General features: G+C 40.0%; 1 protein-coding gene across 12 annotated transcripts in view; it reads left to right on the forward strand.

Annotated features, from left to right (window-relative positions):
* ppip5k1b (diphosphoinositol pentakisphosphate kinase 1b) overlaps nt 1–14,937 on the forward strand; it is a 48,710-nt gene that overhangs the window by 20,845 nt on the left and 12,928 nt on the right. For 3 of the 12 annotated variants that reach the window (XM_069528314.1, XM_069528316.1, XM_069528315.1), the window contains 13 exons: nt 1,554–1,598; nt 2,468–2,589; nt 2,961–3,143; nt 3,418–3,559; nt 3,705–3,928; nt 4,134–4,261; nt 4,386–4,500; nt 5,274–5,381; nt 5,491–5,607; nt 6,196–6,336; nt 7,245–7,353; nt 10,028–10,177; nt 12,481–12,543. In XM_069528314.1, the coding sequence (XP_069384415.1) occupies nt 1,554–1,598; nt 2,468–2,589; nt 2,961–3,143; nt 3,418–3,559; nt 3,705–3,928; nt 4,134–4,261; nt 4,386–4,500; nt 5,274–5,381; nt 5,491–5,607; nt 6,196–6,336; nt 7,245–7,353; nt 10,028–10,177; nt 12,481–12,543 (1,647 nt within the window). The remainder of the gene's footprint in view (nt 1–1,553; nt 1,599–2,467; nt 2,590–2,960; nt 3,144–3,417; nt 3,560–3,704; nt 3,929–4,133; nt 4,262–4,385; nt 4,501–5,273; nt 5,382–5,490; nt 5,608–6,195; nt 6,337–7,244; nt 7,354–10,027; nt 10,178–12,480; nt 12,544–14,937) is intronic. The other 9 variants (XM_069528317.1, XM_020079154.2, XM_069528319.1 and 6 more) reach the window with 6 other exon arrangements.

Genomic DNA, 14,937 nt, shown 5'->3' on the forward strand with positions numbered 1-14,937 from the left:
GTAGTTTGAACTCAAATATTTTAAGGTGACAGTAGTTTCTCATGTTTTGACTCCCACCTTCACAAAAATTAGTAGAGAAGACATTTAAAATCACTTTCAATATAATGCAGAGTCCCGTACAACACCCACCACTCACTATGACCTCAGTCAGAAACATTCCAGGGTCTCTGCATGGTCTTAAAAACTCGTAATAATCTAAATTTTAGGCCTTAAAAAGTCTTAAATATGTTTAAAAATTACATTTAGGTCTTAATTATGTTAGCTAATCAAAACGCTGCTGCCCTTGCACTTTTAAAATTGGTTATAAGAGAAATGTTTTGTTTGTTGTTCCTTTTTAATGATACAGATATTCACACACTGTAACCAAACTGCAAACAAAACCAACGTGGAAGTGATAACTGATCATCTACAAACACCTCGGTCAGAACTTATCTCAGTACACTCTGCTTGGATAAGGGAAAGATTGTAGATACCTACTGTCTCTGCTTGTAGTTTGCAAGATCGGCTGTTATTCACTTCATGGCTACATCGTTTATGTTGAAGTGTAACTCTGGGACTCTGATATTCCTTCATATCTGTTGTAATTGGTAGGTCATATAATAGTGATATTATATAGCCAAGGCTCAACAGTGAAACCATATTTAAATTCACTACATCAGGATTTCTACTTGGAAATCAATGAAATATTGAAAAAAACCACAATGTATGCTCTCACAATGTTATGCAATGTTATGCTCTCACCACGTCTTGGAAATCAGTTGAGTAGTTTTTGCATACTCCTTCTAACAAACAAACAAACTGAAGCAGAAGAAATCATAACCTCCTTGGTGAATATGACACTGTTACTTTAAAATGAAAATAGTGATCACATCGTATAACGTTCTTTAAAAGTGGAACTATTCCCGGGATGAAAGTGCTGCTTGCTCTGCCAGCCAGTAGTTGCGACACGTTGTGCTATATTGTGTGGTATGCACTCGCTATAGAAAACAGGCTTGCTCTTTAATCTCTGAAAAGAGAACAAACAGCACATCTACCCTGACCCATTTAACTAAAGTGAAATACAGTGAGCCGCTGTATAAGCCTGCTGGTTAAACGAAGGACTTTCTCCTCTCTATTTGAACCATTTCATTCATACTTGGTATTCTATTTGTTGGGGTGTTCTGACAGACTTGTTGCACAAAAAAAGCAGAGGAGAAATCTGAGAGAAGGAAATTAGCCCAAGAAGCAAACTACCAACAAAGCGCACAGCTTGAGCACAAGCAGAGCAAAACTAAGCAAATATCATAAGCAATCAATTATTATTTTCAGGCTTTCCTTATGTTGCTTTGTTTCATCGTGATGCAAACTGTGCAGAAAAACAACCTGAAGCTGCACTAAACGTATAGCCAAGGGTTCGTAGATGCATTCTGTTTCCTCAGCTGCTTCTTTTTAAATGAAAAGAAGTCTATTTTCTCACCGCAGCTACAGTTTCCATTCCTCTTCTCCAGCACAAGTTTTGTCTATTAACTCTGCTCTTCTCTTCTCACCTGTTGTTGCGCTGTCTAAATCACTAGCCGGTAACCGCGGGTCCCTTGGCTGCGAGTCCCCTATTGACTGTGGTAAGAGAAGGGTTGCCTGGATGTCACTGCTCCATGCCTCTCTCCGTGCTCTGCGCGCTTGTCGCTCCGTTCACTAACGTGCTCTGATTTCTCGTCTCATCATGACCTTTTGATTCATCTAATCTGGCAACTAGTCCTGTTTGTCCTAGGCTGAAGTTGCTGTGTATTGTTTGTGTCATTGTTGATGTCTCCCGAGGTGATCCAATGTCTTGTTGGTACATACACAGGCAGCCAGAGTGGCTGTTTGGTGTTGTAAGCTAACGCAGGTTATCTCACACTAATCTTACAGCATTTTTCATGTCTTGTTGTTTTTTGTTTGATTATAGCCAGTTTGTTTTAGCCAGTATTAGATCCTAGAACAGGGGTCAATCCCCAACATGCACCAGGTCCAACTTAAATAAGGCACGATAAACCAAAGTAGTCCACAATGTAATGTCAGACTTATTAGCTATAGACTAAATAAATGCATGAAGCATCAGTGTGATTTAATTTGGGTTCATATGCAGTTACATGATTTCAAATATATTTCAATTTTAAAAGATGTGAGAGATTTAAGAAATGTTTATTGTCTCTATTCAATAATATAATCTAAAGTCTTTCATCTCATCTGCAGGAAAGCTGTTTGCTGTTGGGTTTCACTTAGCATCTATTCACTTAACTTTCACTTCATTTTATTGAACCTTAAAAACACATTTAAAGTGAAGAGGGCCATGTAAAAGCTTACATATATTTAGGTCCATGTATTTCAACTGAAAATTATTTTCTTTTCAACTACCTCTGTGACTCAGCTGCTTCTTCAGTGTACAGAATCTTAGTGCCATAAAAAGCTCAGTTAACTGTGATGCTTCACTCCTTGTACAATCTTCCAGGTGACTATGCTGGGTTTCCTGGGTGTGGCCTCCTGCGCCTGCACAGCACTTACCGCCACGATTTGAAGATCTACGCCTCTGATGAAGGCAGAGTGCAAATGACAGCTGCTGCTTTTGCCAAGGTAGTTCTGCCTCTGTGCCTGAAAGACTAAACCTTTATGTGTCACTGAAGTTGTTTTAAACACTTTAGTAAAAAATACAAAATTACAGCATATACATCATGAAATGTCTTCAAACACTTGTACTTTTGCACATAGGGATATAAATACAGGCTTTTTTACGTAAATAATCCTGTGACAAGAGGCTGTAGATCTACAAAAAAGTCTTAAAAAGAATCAATGTGCCAAAGCTTTTTGAAAAACCTGATTAAGATTGACCCTAGCTATAAAAAGATAAAACTTATTTAGCAGGTTTATGTATTTTCCCACAGGACATGGAATAAGTAGAGATGACACACAATGGCATCAGTTCAGGTTCTCCGGTTTCTCTGCAGGGTCTGCTGGCTCTGGAAGGAGAGTTGACCCCGATCCTGGTCCAGATGGTGAAGAGTGCCAACATGAATGGACTGCTGGACAGCGACAGCGACTCTCTGACTGACTGCCAGCAGAAGGTGAAGGCAAGGCTACATGAAATCATGCAGAGGGATCAGGACTTTGCAGCTGAAGCTTATGAGAAGGTATTTGTCAAGCGTGAGATCCTGAAATGAAACTTTAAGATGATTTGATAAGATGACGACTTCAGCATTGTCCTGTTTGCAAGTAATTCTCTGAAAGTTAAACAGTTGTGTGTGCTTATCAAGTCTACATTGCTGAAGTATTAATACTTATCCAAATATAAATATATACTACCCATGCATGTATTGGCAGCAGGTTTACCAAAGTCCTTCCTGTCTATGTCCTCTGATATCATGTAGAACAATTTATCAATTTCCTTCTGTCACTGGGTGTCAGTTGGCCTCAACAGGTAGTCCCTCCCTGGTGAACTCCATGAAGATCATTCAGAATCCAGTCAACACTTGTGACAAGGTGTACACCCTCATCCAGAGTCTCACCACACAGATCCGAAAGAGACTGGAGGACCCCAAGTCTGCAGGTAGTGTGAACCCTTAGTACCTGAATCTAGGCTTGTCCCCGGACAGATGTAGCAAAAGTGTCATTTGTGCTTATAGTGAAACAGTAAAGTAGACATTTAGTGTTAAAGATCATGACAATGAATCCTCCTGTGTGTTTTGCTCCAGACCTGCAGCTTTACCACAGCGAGACATTGGAGCTGATGCTTCAGCGCTGGTCCAAATTAGAGAGAGATTTCCGCATGAAGAACGGGCGCTACGACATCAGCAAGATCCCAGACATCTATGATTGCATCAAATACGACTCACAGCACAATGCCTCCCTTGGACTGGAGGACACGTTGGAGCTGTTCAGACTGTCCCGTGCCCTGGCTGACATAGTTATACCACAGGTGAAAGCAGAACAGTGTCATTTCTACCAGGTTTTCAATGAATGTGTCACTGATTACTCTCATTCATCCTGTAATGCTTTCAGAACGTTTCCTTGACTCCTGCCCCAAAATATGGTCCATCTCCTGCATTTCATGTACAAGTAGATTCAAAAGATGTCAATAAAACTATTCAAATAGCTTTTTATCTTCCTATCATTCATACCAGGAGTACGGTATCAGCAAAGCTGAGAAACTGGACATTGCTCAGGCCTACTGTGTTCCTCTGATGAAGAAAATCCAGCTCGATCTGCAGAGGACCCATGAGGATGAGGCTGTTAACAAGCTGCACCCCCTGTGAGCATTAAAAACCACCACTGAAGCACAAACATGTTCACATGTACCTCTGTTTGTTTCTGTAGTATCTGCTATCATGCTGACTGATGAGCCCTCGTGTCATTTCCTGTGCCCTGGTGTTCAGGTATTCTCGGGGTGTGATGTCTCCTGGTCGTCACGTCCGCACACGTCTCTACTTCACAAGCGAGAGCCACGTCCACTCCCTGCTCAGCGTCTTCCGCTACGGAGGCCTGCTGGATGTACGCTGTGCTTTTATCATCTGACAGATTTTTTTCCCCCCACTGAATGATGTTGTTCTTTCTTCCATTTGTTAGCTTGTTGTATATAATGAATATATCTGCAGTGGGATTTAACAAAAACAAAAATTATCTAAAAACTTCATTGCAGTTTTCACTAAATGACTAAGAAAGTCCATTCAGGGATTTTAATCAAGTATTTGTTTGATGAAGTTTCTTAAAGCTGTTTTTTTTTTCTGGTTTCTGTTTCTTGTTTGTCTAATCAAGTTTCAGTCGGCTTAGGTTGCCCATATGTAAACAGTCAGTGTGGATTGCAAAAGAGGCTTAACACATTGGGAGAAATGATCAGCTATCGGCTTTTTAATTTATCTGCGTTCTCGTGCAGATGGTTGCTAACAGAGGTTTGCAAAAAATAATTTGGACCTAAAACACCTACAAACAGTATCACTGTTAATGTTTCGTATGGAAAAATATTTGACTCTTGTAATGAAAGAAACTAGTCCGACTGTAAACAGTGTTCGGCAAAAGATGATAGCCAATGGACTCTGAGATCATATAATATGTGCTCATTTGTCTTTTCTAACAAAGGTGAAATGTGGGGACGGGATTTATCGTTTGATAATCGTTTGATAGTCACGACGGTTGAGCAACAATTTAAACTTAATTGTTTAATTTTAAATCATTATATAATTTCTGTTGACTACAGACCGATGTAACACCAATTGCATGTGTTCATCATCTGTTTGTGTGTGTGCTCCTACATGCGTGCGCATCAGGAGGAGAAGGACCAGCAGTGGAAACAGGCGATGGACTACCTGAGTGCTGTGTCTGAGCTTAACTACATGACACAGATAGTCATCATGCTGTATGAAGACAACAATAAGGTCAGGCTACACAGAGCTGCATCACTGTGTAGCAATGCTCTTTATTACTTATATTGTACCATATTTATGATTATAAATCATTGTTTTTTAAATTATGTGTGGCAAACAGGACCCCTCCTCAGAGGAGCGTTTCCATGTCGAGCTTCACTTCAGCCCAGGAGTCAAAGGATGTGATGATGAGGAGAATGTACCTCTCGGCTACGGCTTCCGCCCGGCCTCCTCTGAGGTGTGTAAAGGTGTGGGGTTGTCTACCAGGTTTACCCACAGTCGACATCCTAAAGTTGTACAGATTGTTAAATCTAAAGACAGTAATCAATGCCCCAAGTTGCATACAATTACAGAACTGTATCTGGAATGAGATTAATGATTTAACCATTCATCACTGTATTTTAGTTGCCACTTTGGCTGCCTCTCCACCACCGTACACCACCATTTATCTTCTTTTTGGTCAGATTTGTTGTGTGGTTGTATCTAGATGATATATGAGCTTTCCAAGGCCCCTGAGTTGATGTTCTTCTCTCTGCTTACATCCGCACAATGTTAACTGGTGTTTATATGATTACATTCAGAAGTTTTGTGCCTTTTTTTTTTGTGAGAAGTTGCACCAAACTTGCTGACCCTCAGATAAATTCTTGTGCATTGTGAAAACATAACTACTCTCATCCTATCCACTGTGTGCCTTATGACTGCATACTATGTTGTAGTGTGTACTATGTTTAGAGTAACATGTGGTGACTTCCATCGCATGCAGGTTCATAGTCAAGAGTATATGAAAAACTAGTCTTCTCCCTCATGAATTTTTTGACCACATCAGAATCAAGACAAAAAGCCGAATCAAGGCAGTCTAGAGGACCTCTCCCAGGACCAGCCAGACCAGGCAATTCCTATTTCTGAGCCGATCAACATCCAGCGACGGTCTCCCATGATCCGCAACCGCAAGACGGGCTCCATGGAGGTACCAGACTGAAGTGATCAGTGATTAAGCAACAGGCAGAATGTAATCTTAGGCTACATTCATACCATGTTTTAGTTTGAAAACTGCGTATTCAAACTGAAACTACCTCTGCCTTAAAACACGTATCACATGACCACACATGTACACTGGGCATGCGTGGACTGGTGTAAACAGGAAGGCATGCATGTGTCGGTTGAGTTTAACTGTACAACAGCTGTTAACAATGACAACAGTGTCAGCTCCACTTGTAAATGATTATCCATGTTATGTTCTGCACTGGTAGACGAAGCTAATACTAGTTGTTTTCTTCTGGTTAGACGACAGCTTTTAACATAGCAGAGTTAATGCTTTTTCAAACTAAAACATATTTGTATGAACGTCGCCTTGATAATGTGAAAACCTTGAGTGGATGTGATTGGGTCTTTGCTATGTTTTCTTTCATATTAAACTGTTTCTGCTGTTGTGTAGCCATCTCAGTCTCAGGGATAGTTCACTGAAAATGAAATTTCACTCATTATCCACCAACCACTCTACCAATGGAGGGGTGGGTGAAGTTTTGGAGTCCACAAAATCCTTTTGGAGTCTCAGGGGTAAACAGTGTTGCAGCCAAATCCAATACATTTAAAGTAAACAGGACGCGTTCTTCAGACAAAATAAAACAACAGAAAAAACACACATTATGCCTCTGTACTGCTTGTGTGGTGTCATCCGAGTGTCTGTAAGCCCCGACATTCATATTTACCTAAAAGTGTCATTTACACTGTTTACCACTGAGACTCCTAAAGTTTTTTGTGGACTCAAACTCTTCACCCACCCCTCCATCGACATTGTGGTGAGTAGACTATTAGTGACTTTCAAATTTTCGGTGAACCATCCCTATAATTTCATGTCTCCATGACCCCACTCAGGTCCTCTCAGAGACCTCTCCCACCCACTCCTCCAAGGGCAGCATCTCCCACCGACTCTTCCCCTCCTGTTCACGCCAGTCTCCTGAGATCAAACCAACCATTGGCTTAGGTGGGCACCTTGTTTGTGTGTACTGTGTGTACTGTGTGTACTGTGTAGTGTGTGTGTGTGTGTGTGTGTGTGTGTGTGTGTGTGTGTGTGTGTGTGTGTGTGTGTGTGTGTGTGTGTGTGTGTGTGTGTGTGTGTGTGTGTGTGCGCACACACATTTATTACCAGCTTTCTTCACTGATCTTCCTCATCATTACAAGACCCCGTGACTTCTCCCTCCCCCTCCCACCCATTTCCATATCTAACTGTATCTCATTCATTTCTTTGTCATTCCTTTCCTCTTTTCTTTCCGTCACCCCCACCCCCAAGCTTTCTGTTGGTCACGTAGCTTCCACCCAGCTTAGCCTAGCATCAGCCAAACGGGATCAGACTCCAAACTATTTAGGTAAGAGGTCAGTTGGGAGAGCAGTGTTCGCAGCCAACTGCAGGATCTCTGCAGTGTTCAGAGAGGTACTGATACCTCCACTAGGTGATAAGGTGACAACATAGGGAGCATACTGTTGGTGTTTCCATCTGTTATTTTTTCATGTCAACACCGGAACTGAACCAAGATTTACATGATCGCACTGAATCATTTGACTGGATTCTGATAACATAATATTTAACACTGTTCACCAATATACAAATATTAATTAAATAACCATAAAACAAATCAACAAATCTTACGGATGGTGTCAAGTTAAAAGTGATCAGACAACAATACTTTAACAAGTAGAATGTAATTTTTTTCTACAAAGAAGAAGTTTATTTATTTACTCGGGTCTGAATAGAATATAAAGAATTTAAACCATGTATATAATGTAAAAAATTCAAAACCTGCGCCAGTGGTAACATACAGTACATAATGTAGCTTTGGATTTGAAGGAACTTGTGAGCTCTTGCACACAGAGAGAGAAGTTGCAGTCTTACACATGTATTATGTCCATTAGGTTGAGGTTTGATTTTTAGGATGACTTACAGTGTTGTCCAGTTTATAAGCTGTTTGTAATGTATGATTTAAACTTTCTTTATGTAAGGATTTATTTAGTAACAGTATTTACTAAGTCACTTCCTTAGTCTAACATGGTTGTGTCTGCTTTCTGATAACATCTCAACATACCGGTACTCACTTAAAACGTTGTCTATGTTTGACAACATTCTGCAACAATAAACCCTTTCTAAAATCTAAATTTTTAATGAATTGAAGGCAGAAAATGTTGTAAATCGCCTGTATGAGAGAAGCTGAATCTGATATAACCTCCCCCTGTGAATACAGCACAACATTAGTCCTTCCAGGTTCGCTTGAAGGCTTCTTGTTTTGCTGTATGTACAGTTAACAAGAGCATGAAACCTCCAACAACCTGCGCGGTGACTCACACGAGCATGAAAGGTCATTGGCTGATTCAGGACATCTGGAGGAAACCATAAAACCATGAATGTGGGAACAGGGCGTGGAGTCACTGTGGAAACGGTCTGGTCATGTGTGCCCCACTAGATGTTTGAAATAGAGGCGTATCACACTGGGATACTTGAAACAGCCTCATTGCATAGCTTCATATTACACAAGCATTTGCAATGAGCTTTAAAAGAAAATTATGTCCTCGATAATAATAAGTTATGTAGCTCTCTTGTGCTTGGGATTAAATGATTTTAACAATATTTGATGATATGTTTTATGTAAAGAAATATAATTGCGATTCCAGTAACAGAACAATATAGTCCTTCTGGTTGTTTGATATGGTTTTCATTGGTATTCAGTGCTGTTCATTTCCTTTGTTTTCTCAATTTTGACCTAAAAGAGATTAAAAAAATTTAAATTAATATTTGTAAAAGTAAAGAAGGCAATAAGCCTTTCCAAGTTTGAAATAATCTAATCAAGTGTAACCATGAACACAAGGCAGTCAAGACAGTGCAAATGAGAGCATGTAAAAGTACAAAAGGGCAGTGTGGCTATAACGCTGCCTAATTATCATGTCAGAAAATAGCAGTTGTTTCAGTGCGACATCAAAAGAGCTCCATGTAAAGCCTCTGTTTCCTGAGTGGAGCCTGTCAGTTTGTTTGTCAGCGCGAGGCTGCTGAGTGATCCCTCCCTGTCCACGTCCAACACCATCAACACTGACTGCTCAGGTCACCCACGGCAGCAGCAGGTGTCAAGGACGACCTCTGTCAGCGAGCTGCTTCTCATACCTTCTGACTGTTTATAGAACAAAGGAATGGGCAGACTTAACATTGATGCACTAACCTTTTTTGTGTCTGTTGTGTCAAACATTATTTCCTGTGTGGTTTAAAACTCAACATTGATTTGAAATATTGGAAGAATCTATAATGTGTAAAAACAGATGAAAATTTGGCAGCAGTTACTGCAACTTCAGATGGTTTTTGCACACGACCTGTTCATACCCCTATGCTGCTATTTGCATACGAAACACACACATGCACACACTATTAGTCTTGTGTACACACATACATACACCCACTTATACTTACACACGTCATACAGATGTACTGTTGTGTAAACCATGAAGAAACTTGCAGCCTTGTTGTCAGATTTTCTAAATATTCCCCAAAAAACTGTTTTACTTTGAATGGAAAAACTGCCCATAGCCACAGTTTGTTATGACAGTAACGGCATGGTGTGTGATGACAACTAATGCACACCCTTCACACCTCGCCTCCCCCCCGGCTCCCCCTCACACAGGCTCCCTCTGCTCTGGCCTCTTCAGTGCCTCTGCCCTCGGGGTGTCCTGTAGCGCCCCCAACCTGCGGGACTACGTCCGCACGCACCACCACCACCACCGAAAGCCACCTCTGTCCCCCGGCAGCCTGCCATGCCAGATTGGCATGTTTGGTATGTTCACACCGCTCTCTGTCTTCCTCTACAAGGCAGGTCTCTTTTTTATTTTTTATTATTATACATTCTTTTTATTCTTTCTGACTTCAAAATATATTTTTTCTTCTTCTTTTTTCCTCTTTAGCTTCAGATACTTGGATCGTTTTTTATTGGGGACTTTCACTCTGTCCCCTTCTTTTTTGATCGAAGCTCCCTTTCTTTCGCTCCCGTTTCCTAAACAAATCAGCACTTTCAAACTGTTGCATCACATTTTTTGATTATTTTACTACACAGTGTGCATGATAATGGCTCTGATTTGACCAAGGAGAGATTTGCTGTGCTGCAGATGCTGAGCATGCGACCTTGCATCGGATTGTGTGATATTATCAAAGATGGGTGTTCTTCCAGATCGGCATGTCCGCTCACTGATCACCCACTCTTGGGTTCGAATGTGTTGAAATATACTCTCTCTGTGCATGTTGTTGTGTAGGAAGTACAGTTCTGTCTCTCAGGGAATTGAATTCAATAATCCACAGTGGATTCATTTGTGTGCCTTGCTTTTCTCATTAATCACAAATTATGGTAATCCCCACATTAAGAAACTCAGCCTGTTATTTGGAACAGACATATTTTTAAGACACAATAATTCACCTTTAAATAATCCCCAGTCTCATCTCCCTCCCCTCCCATTCAGTTTCCTTTTGACTATGGTGAGTAAAAAGGAAGCTGCCTTAACAGCCACTAGAGGTCCTCATATCAGGTTTACTCATCCCAAACATATGTGTTGAATATCTGTCTCATGGTCACAGCGATTTAGTAACACGAGTTTGTTTTTTTTAGCAGCTTCCAATCAGGAATATGACACCCTTGGGTTAAATCAGCAGTAGATCATTTTCCCCAGCAAAATAGATGTATGCATATGGTCCAGCCCTGAACAGCAGCAGGATTTTTTTCCTCACTGCAGATTAAAAACCCTGGAAACTGAGCAGTTCAATATGTCCACTGGGTGTCACTCTGGCTGCAAGGTGACACATGCTTTTCATCTTCTCTGACATGTCATGTGCTGCTCTGTGACGCACAGTTAACGGGTTTGAATTCATATCAGCACTGTTCATTTAAGGGAAGATGGAGGGCTTCCTCAGGACGACATCTTATTCGCTTGAGAATAATCTGAGAATGACCAGCAGTATCGGTTGGTTCTTTTGTTTTTTGTGGGTTAGAACTTCATAACCCTTCTCTCAACACCAACTGTCATGTTCCAAATGTGTTCTTTTGAATGGATTCAAAACTTGGAGGCAATTCACCACAATTAATCATATCAAACTGGTTATTCTTACAAACATGTAGTGATCCTAGATAGAGATCAGGCTATAACACCAGTATTTTATTAGTTTTGGTCAGGTTTGTGTCACTACTGGTTGGGTCACAGAAGCAATGTTCATTTCAATGAGGTATTTACTACGTTAATGTAGTTATGATAAATATTTCACATTCACAATCTATCATATGATTTCTAACCACAGTAAACCATCACTTGAATCATTTTTCCCCTCAGCTCTGTGGAGCTCCATAATGTCTTTCAGCTCATCGTGATGGTTTTCTGCAACTTTACTGTTCTGGTTCACTGTCACTGCTTCATTTTCCACCTAAGCAGGCAGCTCTTTCTGGTGAAAGTGCACCAAAAGTCCATTTTGAATACCTGTCCAAGCATCAAACAATGTACAGACAAAGTTAGTAATCATAGTTGAACATATAGCAGCTACTGAGCCAGATATTTCCTTTAGGGTTTAGTGATGGAGACCCAAAACAGAGCTAAAAGAATCGTATTTGAATGGTTTAAGGAAACAAGAAACAACATATTAGTTGGTAAGCTTTAGACGTATCATTCTTGGAATCAACATGGGTAAAATTATTTCCCACAATGTCAAAATACGGCTTCAAACTGAAAAGAAAGTTAAGTGTAGGCCAACAAAAGGTATAAAAAGGGAGAGTGGATTGTTAGATTGTTTCCTATCACAGACTCATCATCACTTCTCATGCATGTTTATTATTCAACCAAAACATTTACTCCATCATCTCCACAACCTTTCCATTTACTTTCTCTCTGATAGCCTATCTCCTCTTGGTCTATTCAGAGATGACTCATTTACACGCATGCTGGTTGGCAAACGGACATTGATGAATGGACGTCCAACTCTCTCCCTCTTTTTCTCCCACTTTTTCTCTCTTATTTTCCTCATGTTGACATAAAAAACAGGCCAACAGGCAGACACAGGTACCAGCAGTCCCAGTAACACCAGTTAACTTTCTTATCTCCTCAGAGCTGTTCTCTATGCCGGCAGTAAAGAGATTTTCTGTGTCGTTTGCCAGGCATCCGACTAATGGTATGTCTGCATTTATTCAAGTTCATCTCGACACTCCTCCAGTTTTTCTTGTTATGTTGCATGGCCTTTTTTGTGGGAAAACATTTGATGTGTTTTCTATTTTTGGGACTTTGACGTTTGGTTGCGTTAATTACATTAAACGTCTCCAGGATTAAAAAATAATTCAATTATTCTCACTGGTTTCTGTTTCTCCACACATCCTCTGTGTTTGTTTACGTTGTGTTGTTTTTGGCCCTCACCTTTAACACCACCTGCTCTGCCTGCATTTGTTTAATTTGCCTCTCTGATCCTGCTGTTTCTTCACACGATGGATTGTCTATATTTCCATGTGTAGATAATCTCCTGCACTTATTGTTAATTTGAAATCATTTATTCTATAAATTTCTGAGTGTTGGCTAAGAGTCACTTTAGCCCAGCTTATAAAACAGTCTGTCACTGCCTTTTCTGGTTTAAAGTTTCCAAGTTCAGCATCACTGATGGGTGTGATCAGAAATTGTACTTTCCTGCACTTGTACCTACCCTTAGTTGTGATTACAGACTGAAGTACTTCCACTATTACTTAAAAACACTGGAAGAAAAACAATATTTTCAGGGGGTGCGTCTCATTACAATATGTGGAAGAGCAGCTCCTCACAAAATCAAAGACACAATGTTTTTATGATTTTTGCAAGTGTCTGCACAAATTGATTGATTTCTCAGTTCTTTTTTTTGTAGGATCACAAGACTTTACTTTGCAACTTTATTTCTTTCTTAAAATTTGCTCTATTTCATAAGCAGCACTGAAAATAGATTTGTTAAACAAACTTTGTTTTATTGATTGAATGACAAGAATCACTTCATCATTTCACAGTATTTTTAAAGCAAAAATAAAGTTAATGTTTGATTGGTCAGATGTAACTAAGCGTTTCTGTCCCTCTGTGATTTTTCAGAGATCAAATGATTTACTGATGGAGCGTGAATGTAACCACCAGATTCATAGGGAAAAATGTTATTTCTAGTTCTATAAAAGTGCCTCTTTATTTTATTTAAATCCCACCTGATAGTGAGTATTTGCATAACATGTTGGTTGACGAGGAAAATTAATTTGTTATTGCTTCCCCCTTCATCTCTCAGACATTTCCTCATGTATAAACACTTTAAACATCGACACACTTTTCCGTCTCTTTTAATCAATTTTGTAAATACGGTTATTTTGTTAATGTTCTCAGTTAAGTGCTGCATCTATTGCACTTCTGGGACAGGGATCCCTCACATGTGGCTCTGTCTGAGGTTTCTTCAGGTTTTTTTCCTCTGTTAATAGGGTTTTTTGGTAGTTTTTCTTTACTCTTGTTCAGAGTAAAGGACAGAGGTCGCGCCTTGTTAAGCCCTATGAGACAAATTGTGATTTGTGAACATGGGCTTTACAATTAGCATTTGATCGATGATTGATTGAAATAAACAGTTGATTTACAGTTTCCTGCTTTCAAACTTAAAGATAATTGAGTCTGTTTGTGAATATTGTTCATGTCCTCAGTGTCACTGGTAAGTAGCCAATGAGTTTGATGTTTTCCTTTGGAAACAGTAGTTGTTGGGAATTTAATGAGGGTAGTTCAGTTCCTCTTTTCTGCAAAGACTTTGTGTCATTTTCAAAGCTGCAGTTTGATGGTATTCACTCTTAACTTTCTTGAAATGCGTTCAAGGCAGTTTAGTAGCACCACTGTGCACAGGGAGATCTTTCATGGGTGAGCTCACTGTCAGCAGTCCCAATGGATCATTTAGACCGAGAGGGAGCTAAGTTGTTGAGCAGCACGAAGCTGAGTCCTGTTGGGATAATCAGATATGACTGAATGGTGTGGAGGGTTGAGATAAATGGCTCAGAAATAGTCCAGCGTGTGTTGGCAGTCTGAACAGTGTTGGCTGCACTTCAGCAGGAGAATTTACGTGTGGTCCCAGTGTAGGGGTCATGTGACGTGTCGGTATAGAATGACAAGCAGAGTCAGTGTAATTCAGAAATGTGATCTGATGTTGACAAGCGTTTGGACCAACCACTGAGAACCAGTATTTATTTCACTTTGGTCTCAAGTATAGCCAGTGTGTCGGCAGTAAAAAAGGGGGAGTTGAAGTAATAAAATGACATAAATCATCATAAGTTATTCTTGTAATGTTCACATCAATGAGACAGAAAAAATATTGCTATACAGTTTGTTAATCTAGAAGATATCTGGCTTTTGTAGATAATTGTCTGTCACTGTAAATGTTTAATAGTGTTTTAGAAAAGCTTCTGCTCAGATTTTGTTGGTACAAAACGTTTTTGAGAACATTTCTAATCGCCTGTTTTCTGTAAGATTGAGTCATAAATCAGTGCAGTGTTAAGGAGCCATATGTTTCTTGCTGATCAGAGTTGATCCTAACCTC

The sequence above is a fragment of the Paralichthys olivaceus genome, chromosome 7 (assembly GCF_024713975.1).
Source record: "Paralichthys olivaceus isolate ysfri-2021 chromosome 7, ASM2471397v2, whole genome shotgun sequence".
NCBI classification, from domain to species: Eukaryota; Metazoa; Chordata; class Actinopteri; order Pleuronectiformes; family Paralichthyidae; genus Paralichthys; species Paralichthys olivaceus.